Source organism: Bubalus kerabau, chromosome 17 (genome assembly GCF_029407905.1).
Source record: "Bubalus kerabau isolate K-KA32 ecotype Philippines breed swamp buffalo chromosome 17, PCC_UOA_SB_1v2, whole genome shotgun sequence".
In the NCBI taxonomy this organism is placed as follows: Eukaryota; Metazoa; Chordata; class Mammalia; order Artiodactyla; family Bovidae; genus Bubalus; species Bubalus kerabau.
The window spans coordinates 60,866,807-60,884,230 of NC_073640.1; the positions used below are offsets into that span (position 1 = coordinate 60,866,807).

Genomic DNA, 17,424 nt, shown 5'->3' on the forward strand with positions numbered 1-17,424 from the left:
GTCCTGTAGCCAGTGACCAGCTGTGGTTCCCCCGAGGATGAGCAACTATGTCAGAAAGGCGCTCCGAGGCTGTAACTTCAGCTCGGATTGTAGGTATACCCCACGCTGGCACACCACATCCCACAAAATGGGGGAAGAGAGGGGCATCACGCAGACGTTCCCAGCCCAGACCAAGATGTTACCAACTCCGGCTCCCAGGAGACCCTCTTATAAACACCTACCCCAAACTATACCACCCAGAGCTTGGGAGGGCGAGACAGGGCAGAGCAGGGGCAGGGGGGGCAAGGGGCAGTGACTGTACCTCAGATGGGGGCCCCATCCCACATTGTCTTCCATTCCCAGGGTCCAGGGGACAGGGAGGGGAGGGGGAGGGGTGCCAGGGAGGGGGGCGGGGGGGGCCCTGGGGGCCGTGTGTTCCGATTCATGGGGAGTGTTGAGACCGCCACACCAATAAACGCCTTTTTCCAAAGTCTCCGCCTGCCAGTGTCAACGTCAGTAAGCATATGGGTGAGTGGAGCGCAGACTCCTGGTCATTGGTGGTGCCTCCCCAGCTTCACTTCTGCCCTCCCCTTTCTCTTTGGTAGATTTGGAATTGACCTATTTACAGAGGTGGCCCCTGATTGGCTGAAGCTACTCGGCATAGCCCGTTTCCCACTGTGACTGGTTCAGAGGTGGGCACATGGCCCAGCCAGACTAATGAGAGAACGAACACCAGAGCAGTGTGGATTTCCCGGGAAGAGCTGCTCTTCTGTTGGGATAATGTGGCTCAGTGGTATGAAGTCAAGATCTGCAGGATGTCTATTCTCCATCGCATGGAGAGATCTTGGGTCTATGGGGATAGCACTGGTGGGGAAGACAATACATAGAGCCTGCGAGTGATAGAAACACCATGGAATGCAGAGTGAAAAGTCTAGAGAAACTGAGTCCATGATGACATCATTTGAGCAACTGGATCAAAACTTACCTGATGCCTACCTTCACTTACATAAGCAATAAAGTCCCATGTATGTTTAAACCAACTCATGTTAGGTTTTCAATTTCTAGTGATTACAAAAGAAATGAAAATTCTCACTGACACAGAAGAGATGTAGAGGTTCCAGGACTCCAGCCATCACCTTTCTAAAAAGATCCAAGGTCTCTATTTTCCAAAGGCCTCTTTCACACCAAACTTTAGCCAGAATGGCTCACATCCTTTCCTCCCCGAGACAGATATTGTTGCTTATGCTTTAGTTATTTGTTTACACTTTCATCTTTGCCCACCTTCCATGACACAGACTGAGATATTTGGTTTCCCAGCCTCCCTCACAGTGATATGGCCAGCTTTTGGTCAGTGAGACTTAAGGGAAGTTTGCTATCAGGCTTCCAGGAAATTTTCCCCTCATTCATGTGAGGAAAGGAACCCTGCTCCCTTCCTTTTGTCATTAGATAGTTGTGTGAAGATGTGATGCCTGGAGCTGCAGCAGCCATATTGTTACTTGAGACAATATGACAACACATAGGGTAGCAAAGCAGGACATGAAGAACCCAAATACTTGATGGTGTCACTAAGTTGTTGAGCCACACTGAAACTACCTACCTCCATATTTCTTTCCATCATTTACTTTATTACTTACAGCAAAAATAATCTTCATTGATGCACTCCTTACATTTCCAGTAAGAAACTCAATTGGAAAAGGAAGTCATCCTGCTCAGGAGAGCAGTAGCAAGCCCTGAATTTCACTGGCCCCAGACATTTGATCAGATGACAAATACTTAAGGATGTTTTTGGGCCAAACTCTGTGTTAAATGCTGGTGATAATGACATGGTCTCTACCTTCGTATAACTCTCAGTTTAGAGAGGAAGTCAGAGGTTAAACAAGTAATTACATATTTACATACAAGAAGCAGGAAGTTCAGAGCCTCTAGGACTCAATTCATAGCCAAGGCAGGTTTGGGTCATGGGTTAGAGAGGGGTCCTCTAAGATGGTAACAGTTCTCTTTATACTTGAAATATTAACAATGCAGAGCAAAGAATCCTGCTCCAAGTGCAGTAAACTCTAGAAGCAAAGGCCTGGAGGCAAACTAAAGTGTGGAGAAGAGAAGCAGGGGTGAAATTTCTGGAAGGGGAGGTTAGAGAGGCCAACAGAGGCCAAACCACAAAGCTTCAACAAAGGTCCCAATGAGGAGCTTGGATAATATCTGAAGGGCAACGGGCAGCCCTAGAAGGGCTTAAAGAGAAGAGGTATGTGATCTGATTTAAGATGAAGATTCTGGGAACTGGATGTGGCGTAGCCTGGAAGAGGCAAACATCAATATAGGAAGACCTTTCCAGAGAATGAGGCAGGGCACCCTCTCCAGCTCCCGGCCGCACAGACCCTTGCCCGCTTGAAGGCTGTACAAACCACACTGTTCGGTTAGCAGGAGTCTCTCCCAGCCGTGGAGCCCCATCTCCTTAGTTGCATGAATACAGGGAGAATCTTCCTGGGCGCTGAGAGAGGGAGACGGGAAGTCCCACTTTCCAGGTCAAACCGTCAGTCACAGTGGGATAGGAAGTCCCTGACTGCTACGAAGGCGAAACAGGAAGTTCCGCCCCCAAAGTCCTGCACAAAGCGAGCCACTCCCCTGGCTCACACCTGTGTAGCTGCCCGAACGGTTTTGGGGCCCCCACCTGGAGGCATGCCGGTGGCCTAGAAGAGAGAAGAGGGACGGGGAACAACCACAAGAGTTACCCTGGATGTGACATAACTCACCCTTTCCCAGCGCTAGCTCGCACCATTCCAAAAGTAGATGAGTTCCCTCCATTTGCAAGGGGGAAAAAAGGTCTAGTCACCCTTGGGAGAAATAAGGCATGCAACAACTCAAATTTTATGGGGAAGAGATGTTCTATCCCACTTAAGAGAGAAAATGAAAGCTTTCCCAATTTTTATGGAAATGAATGAAGGCATTTTGGGGAAACTGGAATTTCATGCATATATATATATATATATATATATATATGATGGAAAGTCCTGTCCAACTTCTGTGTATCAAAAAAAAAAAGAGGGGGAAAATCTATCAACTTTCTGAATCAACAAAAAAAGCTGGAGGAAGAGAATTCTGACCATCTCCTCTGCCTGACTAAAACACAAACATTTCCACCCCCATTCCAGGACCCTGGGGCACCCATACTCACTGGGTGGGCCCTGATTGGGCTAGGGTTCTCCAGCGGTACTTTGAGTGGCAGAGGCTGTGGGGTGTGCACTGGGGTCACGCTCTGCACCTTCTTTTCCGGTTGGGGGACTACAGGGGTCCATGTGCCGGGTTGCTTCTTTTTCTTATGCGCCTCTCCTGGGAAAGGGAAGAGGAAGAGAAATAGGAATACTTGATTGGCTGTACCCACATGCCCATTCAGTCAATGGCAAAGGAAGCTGGGCTGAAGGTGGATTAGATGGACTGGAGGTAACTGCTGCTGATTGGTTCAGAGGCTGAACCAGTGGGACTCTTTTCAGGGGTGGGTTCCCCACTTACTTCGAAAGCGGCACAGACAGCAGATGCACAGGAGGAGAAGAGCTGCCAGGAGTGCCAGGCCTAGTAGGGACCCCAGAACGATGCCAGCGATGGCCCCGGGGCCCAGGGTGGGACCTGGAAGAAACCAAGAGAAAGGTAATAAGGGGAATGGAACCAAAGCCGGACCTGTTTCCAGAGCCTTCTGCCTCAACCCTCCGCTCGTCAGAACCAAGGAATCTGAGACCCCTTACACCTCAGTTCATTAAACGTTTCCTGAATGACTGTGGTGTGTCTGGCATTCTGTCAGGTGGTGCAGATCCATTGGTGAGCAAACCAAGATACCCACTATCCTGTGGGTTGATATTAATATTAGGAGGGAAATCAGAAATGAATGGGGAAATAGATAACATAATTACAGATTGTGTTCAGAAGAAAAAATAAATGTGCTATGAGAGAAATTTGCTTTTGATGTCTCTGCTTTCAGGAGCAAAAGCAGACACATCACTTTGCTGGCAAAGGTCCCTACAGTCAAAGCTCTGGTTTTTCTAGTTGTCATGTACAGATGTGAGAATTGGACCAGAAAGAAGGTTGACTGCCAAGGATTGATGCTTCTAAATTGTGCTAGAGAAGATTCTTGAGAGTCCCCTGCACTTCAAGGAGATCAAACCAGTCAACCCTAAAGGAAATCAACACTGAATATGCATTGGAAGGACTGCTGCTGAAGCTGAAGTGCTAATATTTTGACCACCTGCTGCGAAGAACCTACTCTTCGGGAAAGACCCTGATGCTGGTAAAGACTGAAGGCAAAAGGAGAAGGGGGTGGCAGAGGATGAGATGGATGGATGGCATCAACCAATGCAATGGACATGAACTTGAGCAAACTCCTAGGGATAGTAAAGGATGGGAGTCTGGCATGCTGCAGTCCATGCTGTTGCCTCAGACACGACTTAGCCACTGAACAACAACAAATGATAGAAATAATGGAAGAGGAGGTGACATTTAGAACAGTTGGTGAGGGAAGGTCCTCAAGGAAGTAACATTTGAGCAGAGACCTGGGGAATAGGGAGCCAGGCATGCTAAACAGGGGGACAAGGGTGTTCCAAGCAGAGGGAACAGAACATGCAAAGACTCAGAAGCAGGAAAGAGTTATCTGTGTTCAATGAAGGCCAGTGTGGGTGGAGGATATGGAATGAAGGTGGAAGAGGTAAGGGTTGAGGTTAGAGGGAATAAGAGGGGCCAGAGCCTGGGCATGAAAGGCTTTTTAAGCAAGGCAGCAGCAACATGGTCTGATTAGTGTAACTTTGGCATCTACTTGGAGGATGGATTATAGGCTGGCAAGAAGGGGCATAAAGACACCAGGAAAATGGCTACTGCAGTCAAGAGAGGACTGTGGTGTCTGACCAGAGTGTAGAAGTGAAGATGGAAAGAAGCAGATGATTAAGAAAGCATCTTGGAATAGAATTTGTACCCTGCTCTTGTGTGAAAATTGTATAAATTTTAATTATGTTGGATTGGCTCATAGTGCTTTTCAGATCTACTATATCCTTCTACTTTTCTGTCTATACATGCTATAATTTTTGAGTGTGATATTGAAAGTACAGCTAAATATCTTAATTTATCTACTTAAAAAATAATTGCAATATATAGTTGAACTACGTGTAACTTTGTTCTGTATTTTCCAAGTCTCCTGTAAATGTATTATCATACTTTCATAGTTTAAAAAATAAAAAATTTAAAACTAAAAAAAAAAAAAAAAGCATTTTGGAAGGAAATTATGGGACTCTGGAGATATTTGGGATGTTACAGGTGATGTCAGCATGTGGGTAGTACCATTTTCCAGGATAGAAAGACTGGGGAGTTGACAGGAGAGGGGTGGGCAGGGTAGAGTCTAGAGAAATATCAAGAGGTCTATTTTGGACATGTAAAGTCTGAAATGTCAGTTGGACATTAAAAGTGAAGATGTCAAGTAGGGAGGTGGCTTTTCAAGTCTGGAGTTCAGAGGTCTGGGCTGGAGATCAGACATTTGAGCGTCATCTGAGTATTGATGATATTTAAGGCAGTGAGAGTGGAAAGGCCACATTGGGGAGAAATACAGGTGGAGAAGAGAGCTAAGGAAGGACGCATCCAGTACTTAGAAGTGGGAATATTCGCAACTACTGAAACCCCCGAGCTTCACAGCTAGACAGTACTCGTTGCCACGAAAGATCCTGCACAATGCAATGAAGGTCCCATGTGTTGCAACTAAGACCAATGCAGCTCACTAAAATCAATAAAAATTTTGAAAAGGAAGTTGGAGAGTGTTACTAATTGTCTCGTCCCCCAAAAGATATAGTACCTGTGAATGTGACTTTACTTGGAAATTCAGTCTTTGCAGATGTAATCAAGTCAAGATGATACGCAAAGACTTCATTTCCAAATAAGGTCACACAGGGACCTATGTATCTACATTTCCCCTAGCATCACTACTTGGGCCCTTTGGGGTCATTAATAAGTGAAATAAGGGTTTCTTGAACACAAGCCCTGACATACCATGACAGTTGATCTGACAACTGGAACAGTTTCAAAGTAACTAACAGGCAAGATATGCTGGACAAAGGGATGACTCACTTCCCAGGTGAGATGGAGAGGACGGTGTGAGATCTCATCGCGCTACTCAGGCATGCAATTTAAAACTTCAGCTCAGTTCAGTCATTCAGTCATGTCCAACTCTTGGCGACCCCATGAATTGCAGCACGCCAGGCCTCCCTGTCCATCACCAACTCCCAGAGTTCACTCAAACTCATGTCCATCGAGTCGGTGATGCCATCCAGCCATCTCATCCTCTGTTGTCCCCTTCTCCTTCTGCCCCCAATCCCTCCCAGCATCAGGGTCTTTTCCAGTGAGTCAACTCTTCCCATGAGGTGGCCAATGTACTGGAGTTTCAGCTTTAGCATCAGTCCTTCCAAAGAACACCCAGGACTGATCTCCTTTAGAATGGACTGGTTGGATCTCCTTGCAGTCCAAGGGACTCTCAAGAGTCTTCTCCAACACCACAGTTCAAAAGCATCAATTCTTTGGTGCTCAGCTTTCTTCACAGTCCAACTCTCACATCCATACATGACCACTGGAAAAACCATAGCCTTGACTAGACGGACCTTTGTTGGCGAAGTAATATTTCTGCTTTTGAATATGCTATCTAGGTTGGTCATAACTTTCCTTCCAAGAGTAAGTGTCTTTTAATTTCATGGCTGCAGTCACCATCTGCAGTGATTCTGGAGCCCAAAAAGATAAAGTCTGACACTGTTTCCACTGTTTCCCCATCTATTTCCCGTGAAGTGATGGGACCAGATGCCATGATCTTTGTTTTCTGAATGTTGAGCTTTAAGCCAAATTTTTCACTCTCCTCTTTCACTTTCATCAAGACGCTTTTTAGTTCCTCTTCACTTTCTGCCATAAGGGTGGTGTCACCTGCATATCTGAGGTTATTGATATTTCTCCCGACAATCTTGATTCCAGCTTGTGCTTCTTCCAGCCCAGTGTTTCTCATGATGTATTCTGCATATAAGTTAAATAAGCAGGGTGACAATATACAGCCTTGACTCCTTTTCCTATTTGGAACCAGTCTGTTGTTCCATGTCCAGTTCTAACTGTTGCTTCCTGACCTGCATATAGGTTTCTCAAGAGGCAGGTCAGGTGGTCTGGTATTCCCATCTCTTTCAGAATCCAAGAAACACCTGGGGTAACAGGCAAATTTGGCCTTGGAATACGGAATGAAGCAGGGCAAAGGCTAATAGAGTATTGCCAAGAGAACACACTGGTTATAGCAAACACCCTCGTCCAACAACACAAGAGAAGACTCTACACATGGACATCACCAGAGGGTCAACACTGAAATCAGACTGATTATATTCTTTGCAGCCAAAGATGGAGAAGCTCTATACAGTCAGTAAAAATAAGACTGGGAGCTGACTGTGGCTCAGATCATGAACTCCTTATTGCCAAATTCAGACTTAAATTGAAGAAAGTAGGGAAAACCACTAGATTATGCAGGTATGACCTAAATCAAATTCCTTATGATTATACAGTGGAAGTGAGAAATAGATTTAAGGGACTAGATCTGATAGATAGAGTGCCTGATGAACTATGGAATGAGGTTCATGACATTGTACAGGAGACAGGGATCAAGACCATCCCCATGGAAAGAAATGCAAAAAAGCAAAATGGCTGTCTGGGAAGGTCTTACAAATAGCTGTGAAAAGAAGAGAAGCGAAAAGCAAAGGAGAAAAGGAAAGATATAAGCATCTGAATGCAGAGTTCCAAAGAATAGCAAGGAGAGATAAGAAAGCCTTCCTCAGTGATCAATGCAAAGAAATAGAGGAAAACAACAGAATGGGAAAGACTAGAGATCTCTTCAAGAAAATTAGAGATACCAAGAGAACATTTCATGCAAAGATGGGCTTGATAAAGGACAGAAATGGTATGGACCTAACAGAAGCAGAAGATATTAAGAAGAGGTGGCAAGAATACACAGAAGAACTGTACAAAAAAGATCTCCACTACCCAGATAATCACGATGGTGTGATCACTCACCTAGAGTGAGATATCCTGGAATGTGAAGTCAAGTGGGCCTTAGAAAGCATCACTATGGACAAAGCTAGTGGAGGTGAAGGAATTCCAGTTGAGCTATTTCAAATCCTGAAAGATGATGCTGTGAAAGTGCTGCATTCGATATGCCAGCAAATTTGGAAAACTCAGCAGTAGCCACAGGACTGGATAAGGTCAGTTTTCATTCCAATCCCAAAGAAAGGCAATGCCAAAGAATGCTCAAACTACTGCACAATTGCACTCATCTCACACGCTAGTAAAAATAATGCTCAAAATTTTCCAAGCCAGGCTTCAGCAATACGTGAACCGTGAACTTCCATGGTTCAAGCTGGATTTAGAAAAGGCAGAGGAACCAGAGATCAAATTGCCAACACCTGCTGGATCATTGAAAAAGCAAGAGAGTTCCAGAAAAACATCTATTTCTGCTTTATTGACTATGCCAAAGCCTTTGACTGTGTGGATCACAATAAACTGTGGAAAATTCTGAAAGAGATGGGAATACCAGACCACCTGACCTGCCTCTTGAGAAACCTATTATAAATCGTTTATATCTGAGATTTTCCATTTAATATTTTCAGACCACGGCTGACCCCTGGTAACTGAAACCTCGGAAATCAAAACCAAGGATAAAGGGGCTACTGTATCTTTTGCAGGGGGGAGCACAATTCAACCAATCAAGTCAAGATAAGATCATTAGGGTAGGTCCTCATCGGATATGACTTGTGTCCTTATAGGAAGACAGAGACACATACAGGGAGGAGGAGGAGACTGTGAGAGGCTGAAGGCAGAGGCTGGAGTAATGCCAAGGATTGACAGTCACTATCAGAAGACAGAGGGCTTCCCTGGTGGTTCAGCTGGTAAAGAATCTGCCTGCAATACGGGAGACCCGGGTTTGATCCCTGGATTGGGAAGATCCCCTGGAGAAGGGAACAGTTACCCACTCCAGTATTCTAGCCTGGAGAATTCCATGGAGTATATAGTCCATGGGGTTGCAAAGAGTCAGACACGACTGAGCGACTTTCACTTTCGCTTTATCAGAAGCTAGAAGGAGGCAAGTGAGGATTCTTCGCAGAATCTCGGAGGCAGGGACTTCCCTGGGGTCCTGCGGTTAAGAATTTGCCTACAATGCATGGGATGTGGGTTAGCTCCCTCATTGGGGAACTAAGACAATGTGCTTTGGGGTAACTAAGCCTGTGGGCTGCAATGAAGCCCCAGTGCAGTCAAAAAAAAGAATCTGCCTTATTCAGATGGGATGTGCAGTTCGATCCCTGGTCAGGGGAGCTAAGATCCTACAGGCCACAAGCAGCTAAGCTCCATGGGTCACAACTAAAGAAAAGCGCACACGCTCTGGAGCCCAGTTTCCACAAGAGAAGCCCGTGCACCACAAGGAACACACAGTACACGAAAAACAAAAACAAAAAACAACTCAACAGTCTCAGACGCAGCGTGACCCTGCACAGACTCCTGGCTTCCAGAGTTGGCAGAGAATACATTTCTGTTGTTTCTAGCCACACAGTTCAAGGTATCTAATTACGGCAACCCCAGGAAACTAATGCAGAGAAAGAAGGAAGATCCAACTAAAGAGACTTAAGAGGGGGAAGTCCAGGAGAAAGGCTCCAACTCACCGACCCGGTAGATCTGGCTTTGGGAGGGCGTCCCTGGCTGGCCCCCCAGGGTGGGCAGGATACGAAAGACCCAGGTCCTGGGATTCTGAAGAGGGAGGGGCACCACAGCTGAACGCTCCCGAGGCCCCAGGATGAGCAGGGAGACCCAGTCCGAGGCGATGGCTCTGCCCAGGTCAGGGGCCTCCACCCGTGCCTGGATCTGGAAACGGCTGACCAGGGCTCCGCGCTCCACATCCCAAGTCAGCACTGCTGCATCCCGGGTTCTCTGCAGCCTCCACGAGGAGATGGATGGTCCTGGAGGGGTGAGGCGGGGGGTCAAGGTGGAAGCTGGATTCACCGGTCCAAGAGGGAGAGGAACAGGGTCACAGACCTAGACACCTAAGTCCTAGGAGCAGAGGGTCTGGAGACCCCAACTCCTGGATCTAAGAAAGGAAGAGAATGGGGGCCTGGACTCTTGGGTCTGAGGGAGCAAGGGTCTGAGGGTTCCCTGGAAAAAGTGACTGAGGTCCAGAATTCCCTGAGGGATCAGGGATCTGGGGGTGGGAGTCCTAGGGTCTGGGGTTGGAGGAGGCCCAGGACAAAGATTTCTGTGTCTGAGGGAGGAGGGGCTGGGGGTCTGGAGCCCTAGGTCTGAGGGAGGAACTGGCTGGAATCCCAGTCTCCTGGGTTTCAGAGAAGAGAGGTTCTGGGAAAAGGTGGGACTCACCAATGAGGGTGATCTTGTCGACCCCAGCACCCAGCGCCCCACTGCACAACACGGAGTAATTTCCCAGGTCCCAGTCCAGGCTGAAGTTGCCAATGAGAAGTCTCCGCCCATCCTCGGTGAGCTGCAGGCGTCCCCCGCCTCCTGGGGCTAGGGGCCGCCCTTCCCTGGCCCAGGATGCTCTGGAAGGTGGGGGACAGCCAGACGCCTGCAGCGCTACCTCTGCCTCTCCGGACCGTGTCTCCTCTACGATTGGGTGAAGCAGGACCTCTCGGGGGGCCTCTGTAGGCGGAAGAAACCCGAGCAAGAAAGTCAAAGAAGGAGTCCTGCGCCCTTTGGTGAATCTAATAGGGCACCTTAGCCACAAGAGGAAGATCTGCCCTTTCACTCTCTCCCTCATTCATTCGTCTGATTTCCTCAACGAGGACTTATGAAGTACGTGCAGCAGACCAGGTCATATTATTCTCAACCATTTGTTGCTCTGAATACTTGGGAAACTGTCAGTTCTCTTGGTGGGTCCAGGAAAGAAATTTTGGACCGGCCCCTGCTTGAGGTATAGAGAAAACCTCCGAACATCTGTAGGGTTAAAAACAGAGGAAATCCCCCTCCCTTGAGTCCTGAAGGAGCAAAGCAGTACCAGCTCCTCCTCGAGGGAAACAGTAAGGAAATCCTACAGGCTCTCACCCGGGATGACAGTGCACGTGCGCGTGGTCACCAGGTGGCGAGCAAGGCAGGTGACGGGGACGCCGCTGAGCCGGGGGTGGGCGGGGACCATTGCCTGGAGCACAGAGGACCCCAGTCCCTCCTGGACGCCTTCGGGGAGACCCTGGAACTTCAGGGAGGCGGCAGGGGCCCCGCCGGGCCACGAGCAGCGGAAGCGGAGGCTGCGATCCCCAGGAACCCCTTCGACAGAGCACTGAGGGGACCCGGGGGGCAAATCTGTGGAGGAAAGGGAGAGATCAAGGGGTCAGTCAGCTCTGTGTCCGTTCCCCCCCAGCCCCTTTACTCTTCTTCACCTGACCCCGTCTCGTGGGCACTGACACCGCCCATTCTCGTGTAAACCCCTCTCGCTTTCCAGCAAGTCCAGGGCTAAGTGGACAGCCCCACTGCCTGTCCCCGATTTCCTAAGGAAGCTTCATCTTGCCACTCTGATTCTTTTCCTTCCGCTCGTAGCCCTGCCCCCTTTTCTAGCTCCACGCCTTCCACCAGGGTCTCGGTCCCCTCTTTGATTACTCCAAGAGTAGCCTCTTCTTATTGACCCCTTCCCTTTTGTTGACACCCCTGCCCTTCCTACTGGGCCCTGCCCCATTTCTAAGATGACCCTGTCCCTTTCTAGAATGAATCCGCCCCTTCCTCTGTGACTCCGTCCCCTTTCCCAGGTAACTTCTTTCTTTTCCTGATTCCAGTTACTGGCCCAAGCAACTTAGGCCCTTTCCTATCTCCTGCTGCTGCTACTGCTGCTAAGTCACTTCAGTCGTGTCCGACTCTGTGCGACCCCACAGACGGCAGCCCACCAGGCTCCCCTGTCCCTGGGATTCTCCAAGCAAGAACACTGGAGTGGGTTGCCATTTCCTTCTCCAATGCATTAAAGTGAAAAGTGAAAGTGAAGTCGCTCAGTAGTGTCTGACTCTTAGCGACCCCATGGACTGCAGCCTACCAAGCTCCTCTGTCCATGGGATTTTCCAGGCAAGAGTACTACTTTTTGTCATTTACTTTGTTGTTCAGTCGTTCAGTCGTGTCCGACTCTTTGCGGGCACATGGACCGCGGCTCACCAGACTTTCCTGTCTTTTACTATCTCCCGGAGTTTGTTCAAACTCAGGTCCATTGAGTCAGTGATGCTATCCAACCATCTCATCCTCTGTTGCCCCCTTCTCCTCCTACTTTCAACCTTTCCGAGCATCAGGGTCTTTTGCGATTTACGTCCGCTGCTTGATTTGTTGAGATTGCCCCTTGCCCAGGAGTCCCCGCCCTCTCAGGGCTGACCCAGGCCCTTCTCGCCATCCTTGCTCCTCGCCTTCTCCTGGGCATCCCTGTTCCTCTACAGTGATCTTCGCCCCTCCCTGTCGGCCCCGCCCCTCCACGCTGGCCCCGCCCCCTCCAGGAGTCCCAGACGCTCGCTGGTACCGCCCCTTCTCCCGGGCATCCCGGCCCCTCCTTGGTGGCCCCGCCCCTGCATCCTGCCCAGCCACACTCACCAGCCACCGTGAGGTTGAGCAGCGAGCGGCGGCGGCTGCCGGTGCGCGGGTTCCTGGCGATACAGGCGTAGGCGCCGGCGTGGCCGGGCCGGACCGCGGGCAGCAGGAGGCGCGAGCCGGTGGGCACGGCGGCCTCGGCGGGGTCGGCCAGACTCCAGGTGATGTCGGCCAGTGGCCGACAGGCGGCGGTGCAGCTCAGGGTCACGTTGCTGCCCGCGGTGACATACAGGGCGGGGTTGGCATCGCGGTTCGAGGAGACAGTGATGACCGGCAGATCCGGGCCATCTAGGCAGAGGAAGGGGGTTGAAACCGCGAAGGTCGGGGTCATCTGGGGCCGCCCCAGGATTTACGAAGACTAGACATCCTCCCTAGGGACTCCAGGAGCCTGAGCCCTCAGATCCGTGTCCCCGACCGGAGGCTTACCCCCACTCACAAAAAACACTGACGTTGGCCGCGGCCTCTGTGTGGCCGAAGGGGCTGTGGACGCGGCAGGTGTACCGGGCGTGGTCGCTGCGCACCGGACGTGCGATGAGAAGCTGGTCACCCTCTGCGCGGATCCGCGGTGGCTCCGCTCCCGCAGACTCCACTGTATCCAGGGCGCGTCCGTCCCGAGTCCAGCTTAGCTCCCCGCGACCCGGGCCCCACCCCATGCAGCGCAGCCTGAGCTCTGCTGCTCCTTCCTGGGTCTCCGGAGCCTTGGGCTGCATGGACAGCTCGGGCAGGGGCTCTGGGGGAGGGGGCATGGGCTCAGGACTAGGCTCTCAGCCCCTGCTGCCCTTAGGTCTGAGACCCAGTCCCTGCCACCTCTTACACCCAGGATCTGGCCCAGCTGAGTCCCCGTCTTAGCCCTCCTCTTAGCCCCAGGAATCCTTTTCTCGCAGACTGAGTCCCCAGCTCTCTCCTCTCCAGGACTCAGGAGTCAGTGCCCCCAGGAGTTTTGGTCCCCAGGTCCAACTTCCCTCAAGCATCGGCCTTGACCCCCAGCTCCTCTTCTGCCTCTTCCCAACCCAGGAGTCCTCTCCCTTGTCTAGGAACCCCTTGCTCTGGGGAGGACACAGCCGCAGAACAGCAGTAACCTGCCCACCAGCAGGCCCCTGCAGTCAGCAATCTGGAACAAAGAGCCCACTTACCATACACAACCACCGTGAACTCCTGGATCTGCCGTGAGACCCCGGCCCGGATGACCTCCACTGTGTAGACCCCAGCATCCTTCAGCTGAGCAGAGGTGAGCTCCAGGCCCCCTTGGGCCTGGTCAAATCGTAGGCGGTCTCGATAAGTGGGGTCTAGGCTAGTCAGAGGGGCCCCTGGCCCCAGGCTCCCTGCTGCTAATACCTTGGAACCTCGGCGCCAAACCACCAGAGGGGGTGGGGAGCCAGGGCTGGGGACTGGAACCAGCCGGAGCTGGATGGTGGTTCCCACCAGGACTGCAAGAGGCTCCCCCGCCTGCAGGGGGAAGCTTGTCCCTGCATGGGTCTCTGAGGACACTTTAGAACCCAGGCTCTGGGCAGGGAACTCAAGATCCCCGTCCTTAGAGGAGTATTTTGAAGCTGGGGCCTCCACAGAGACTTTAGTATCAGGGAAGTGAGCAGAAATGCTGGAAGCTGGGGTCCTAACAGACAAGGAAGGCTCCCTGCTTGGGGCAGCAACTTGCGAACCCAAGGTGTCAGGAGATACATTGGAACTGGGGATTCCAGAGAAGGGTTCCAGATTCAGATTTTCACTCTGAGCAGAAATATTGGACCCAAAGGAATCGTTCGAATTCAGCCCCTTGGGAGACCATTTGGAAAGTGGGGTATCCGTGGAGACTTTTGAGCCTGCCGTCTGATCTGGGAATTTCCAGCTCGGGAGATTGTTGGAGGGAATTTTCGCACCAGGGCCCTGGGAAGAGCTTTCTAGGTCTGAGGAGAGACTGGTTCTCTGAATTTCAGAAGAGGCTTGGAAGGTGAGGACCTCTACTCCGGAGGCTGCAGAGGAGAGAAGGGGAGGGTGTTACTGGGCTGCAGAAAAGGGGGCTGGAGGGGAATCGGCTGAGCCGGGGGCTTACCCAGGAGCAGGAGGAGCCGCAGAGCCCGTGAGGTGTCCATGGTGCTGGCCGCACCCGCGAGGATACTGGAGCAAGACCCAGGGCCTGCACTGATCCCTCTGGGGTTGGACAAGTCTGACAGGACTGGTAGCTTCCTGGGTGGGGAAGAAAGACAGATGTAGTGGGAGGTGCCAGGATCCCCCACCCGGATCTGGTGGCTGAGCCACCGACCCCACCCAATTTGTCCTCATCAGCTGGTCCCAGCTTGGGGCGGGGTGCCTAACCTGACCCCTGCACTCCCCACTTGCCCAGGGTTGGGAGTGGGGGGGGGGGGATGGTGAGAGTGGAGTCCCAGCTGGAAACTTAGTAGCAAGCTTGTGGAGAGGAGCAGGGGAGGTGAAGCCAGGAAGACTGCCTGGAGGAGGGTGAGGTGTGCTTTCAGAGAGCCCCGCCTCTTAATGGCTGTGGTCTTGTTCCTCTGCAGCCTCCTGGCCTCCGGTCCACTCTGTCCTGCCAGGCCTCAAATACTCCTGTGTGATCCTGCTCCTCCTCTGCTCTCCATGGTCCTTTTTTGCCCTCAGGGCTGTTTTGAGTGGCTGTCTTCCACCCAATCAAATCTCCTGAGACCCAGAGCTGTGTCTCCTTGACCCCTAGAACGTCATACACCCTCTGTCCCACTAAACTTAGGATCTTTCCTCTAACCCCACCCTCAGGCATTCTCCATCTCCAATCAGCTACACCTTCTAGAGGGATGCTGGAAGCCTTTCTCCTGCCTCTCTTCCCCTCACTGCTGTCAATCTCCAGATCCCATACCACCCCCTTGGCCCCCTGAATCTCTCTGCTCCATCCCTTCCTCTCTTTCTACTGGCATGACCCCAGCACAGGCCCTGACTCCTCTCTCTATCCCCTTGCCTAGCTTCCTCCCTCCAGGCCATGGATCCCCAGATGGTCCAAGAGTCTTTCTAACCCCAGAGCTGCTCCCCCACCCCGGCCAACCCTCACAGCCCTCTAAGGCTCCCCAGCACCTGCCCTGGGAAGACAACCAAGTTCCTTATCCGAACATCCAGGTCCTGCATCACATACAGCCACCCACTCCTTTTCCCCTCCAGCACTTACTCTTTGAACACCCCGCCATTCTTCAGCCCATCTCTCCCCTCCCAGCCTTGGCCAGGACAGTTTCCTCTGCCTGGAATGTTCTGGCTCACTCCCCCACCCCCTCCCACCTAGCTAAACCACAACTTGTCCTTCAAGTCTCACCTTATTAGGAACCAAAATAATAATTACCCACTTATCATGGACCAGGAACTGTGCAAAATGCTTCTCTGGCATTATTGGCCAGAGCCCCTTCTAAATGCTCTATGAGCTGAGTGTTTATGAACCAGGATACTGTGGCTCAGAGATGTCAAGGGACCTGCTGGAGGTTGCCCAGGCAGAAGGAAGAGCTTCGTCTGTGACAGTCAGGCTGCTCACTCCTCCTGAGAGCTTCCCCCCAACCCCATGCTGATGATAATAATGGTCATAATACAGAGTGAGCATTTTCTGAGTATCAGGTATGGTTCTGAAGGTGCTATTGTAATTAACCCTTCAAAATCCCATGGGGTAGGTTTTGTAGCTTTAAAATGGCAAAAAATGCCACACTTCTTCTATTAAGAAATAGGGTATATGCCCTGTTTCCTTGGATCTGGGTGGGCTCTGGGACTGTTGGACCAAGAGGGGGTACAGCACAAGTAGCCCTGTGCGTTTCTGCATCTAGGCCTTGAGAGACTGGCACTGTCCACTCTCTGTACTGTGGGGCACTCCCTCTTGGGACCCAGCTGCCGTGCTGAGAGGAAGCTCAATCACCCTCATGGAGAGGTATCGTGGCCCCTGGCCAACAGCCAGCTCAAGTCAACAGCCCCAGCCAGCTTGCCAGGCATGTGACTGGGCATCTAGGACTTCCCATTAGAGCCACCCAAACAGATGCTGCGTGAAGAGGCAAGCTGTCCCTGCCAAACCCTGCCCAAACCTCAGATTTATGAGCAAAGTAATTGTAGGTTTACATCACCAAGTTTTAGAGAGGTTTGCTATGCTGTGATGGGTTTCCCTGGTGTCTCAGTGGCAAAGAATCCGCCTGCAATGCAGGAGACTTGGGTTCAATCCCTGGGTTGAGATCCCCTGGAGGAGGGCATGGCAACTCACTCTAGTATTCTTGCTTGGGAAATCTCATGGACAGAGAAGCCTGGCGGGCTACAGTCCATGGGGTTGCAAAGAGTCAGACAATACTGAAGCAACTTAGCACGCTCCTTATACCATAACAAACAAGCAGAAAACAGGTATCATTACTGACTCCACTTGATGGAGGAAGAACCCCAGGCTCAGAGAATAGGAGTCTGCCAAAGGTCCTCCCAGAGCCAGGGACTGGCCAGGCTGGGAGCTGAACCTGGGTTAACCAGGCCCTTAACCACTGTACCAAGCTCTTCCTGTTTCAATCTTCCACATGAAGAAACTGAACATCAGAGACAGGAAGTAACTCACTCAAGATCTCACAACTGGTAAGTATGAGAGTGAGGCTCTAAAATCACTGTCTCTGACTCCAGGGCCCAGCTCTTCATACCCACCCTAGGTTTGGATTGTCTGTTGCTTGTCTGTCTGCCCAACCAGGACCAGAGCTTCTGGCATCATTCCCTCTTGTGTCCCAAGTCTCAGCAAAGGCCGGGCACCCATGTCTGTCCCTCCTTCAACACAGAAGGTCCTCATAGGCACGGACCTGACATGACTCACTTGGGTCCCCAGTGTCGCCCAGCACAGGACCTGGTACATGGGAGACTTGAGTAAATGTTCGTTGAATG

The 17,424-nt window shown here is 51.1% G+C and overlaps 1 protein-coding gene across 1 annotated transcript; it reads right to left on the bottom strand.

Moving 5' to 3' along the window:
• Positions 1-1,596: 1,596 nt before the first annotated feature.
• VSIG10L (V-set and immunoglobulin domain containing 10 like) lies at positions 1,597-17,411 on the bottom strand. The gene is made up of 11 exons (XM_055553066.1): positions 17,343-17,411; positions 14,618-14,751; positions 13,704-14,537; positions 13,007-13,300; positions 12,574-12,858; positions 11,062-11,316; positions 10,381-10,659; positions 9,675-9,968; positions 3,487-3,600; positions 3,152-3,306; positions 1,597-2,666 (listed from the first exon to the last, which is right to left on the bottom strand). The coding sequence occupies exons 1-11, from the start codon at positions 17,393-17,395 to the stop codon at positions 2,607-2,609; spliced, it is 2,757 nt and encodes a 918-aa protein (XP_055409041.1). The 5' UTR covers positions 17,396-17,411; the 3' UTR covers positions 1,597-2,606.
• Between the last annotated feature and the right edge of the window lie 13 nt (positions 17,412-17,424).

Bases quoted from the DNA above. Each gene is read 5' to 3' on its own strand.
- VSIG10L (XM_055553066.1), bottom strand. From the start codon at position 17,395: ATGTACCAGGTCCTGTGCTGGGCGACACTGGGGACCCAAGTGAGTCAT. The intron at 14,538-14,617 runs GTAAGCCCCCGG...TCTCCTCTGCAG, and splicing joins GCGGCTCCTCCTGCTCCTGG to CCTCCGGAGTAGAGGTCCTC. The intron at 11,317-12,573 runs GTGAGTGTGGCT...TTTCCTCCACAG, and splicing joins GCTCAACCTCACGGTGGCTG to ATTTGCCCCCCGGGTCCCCT.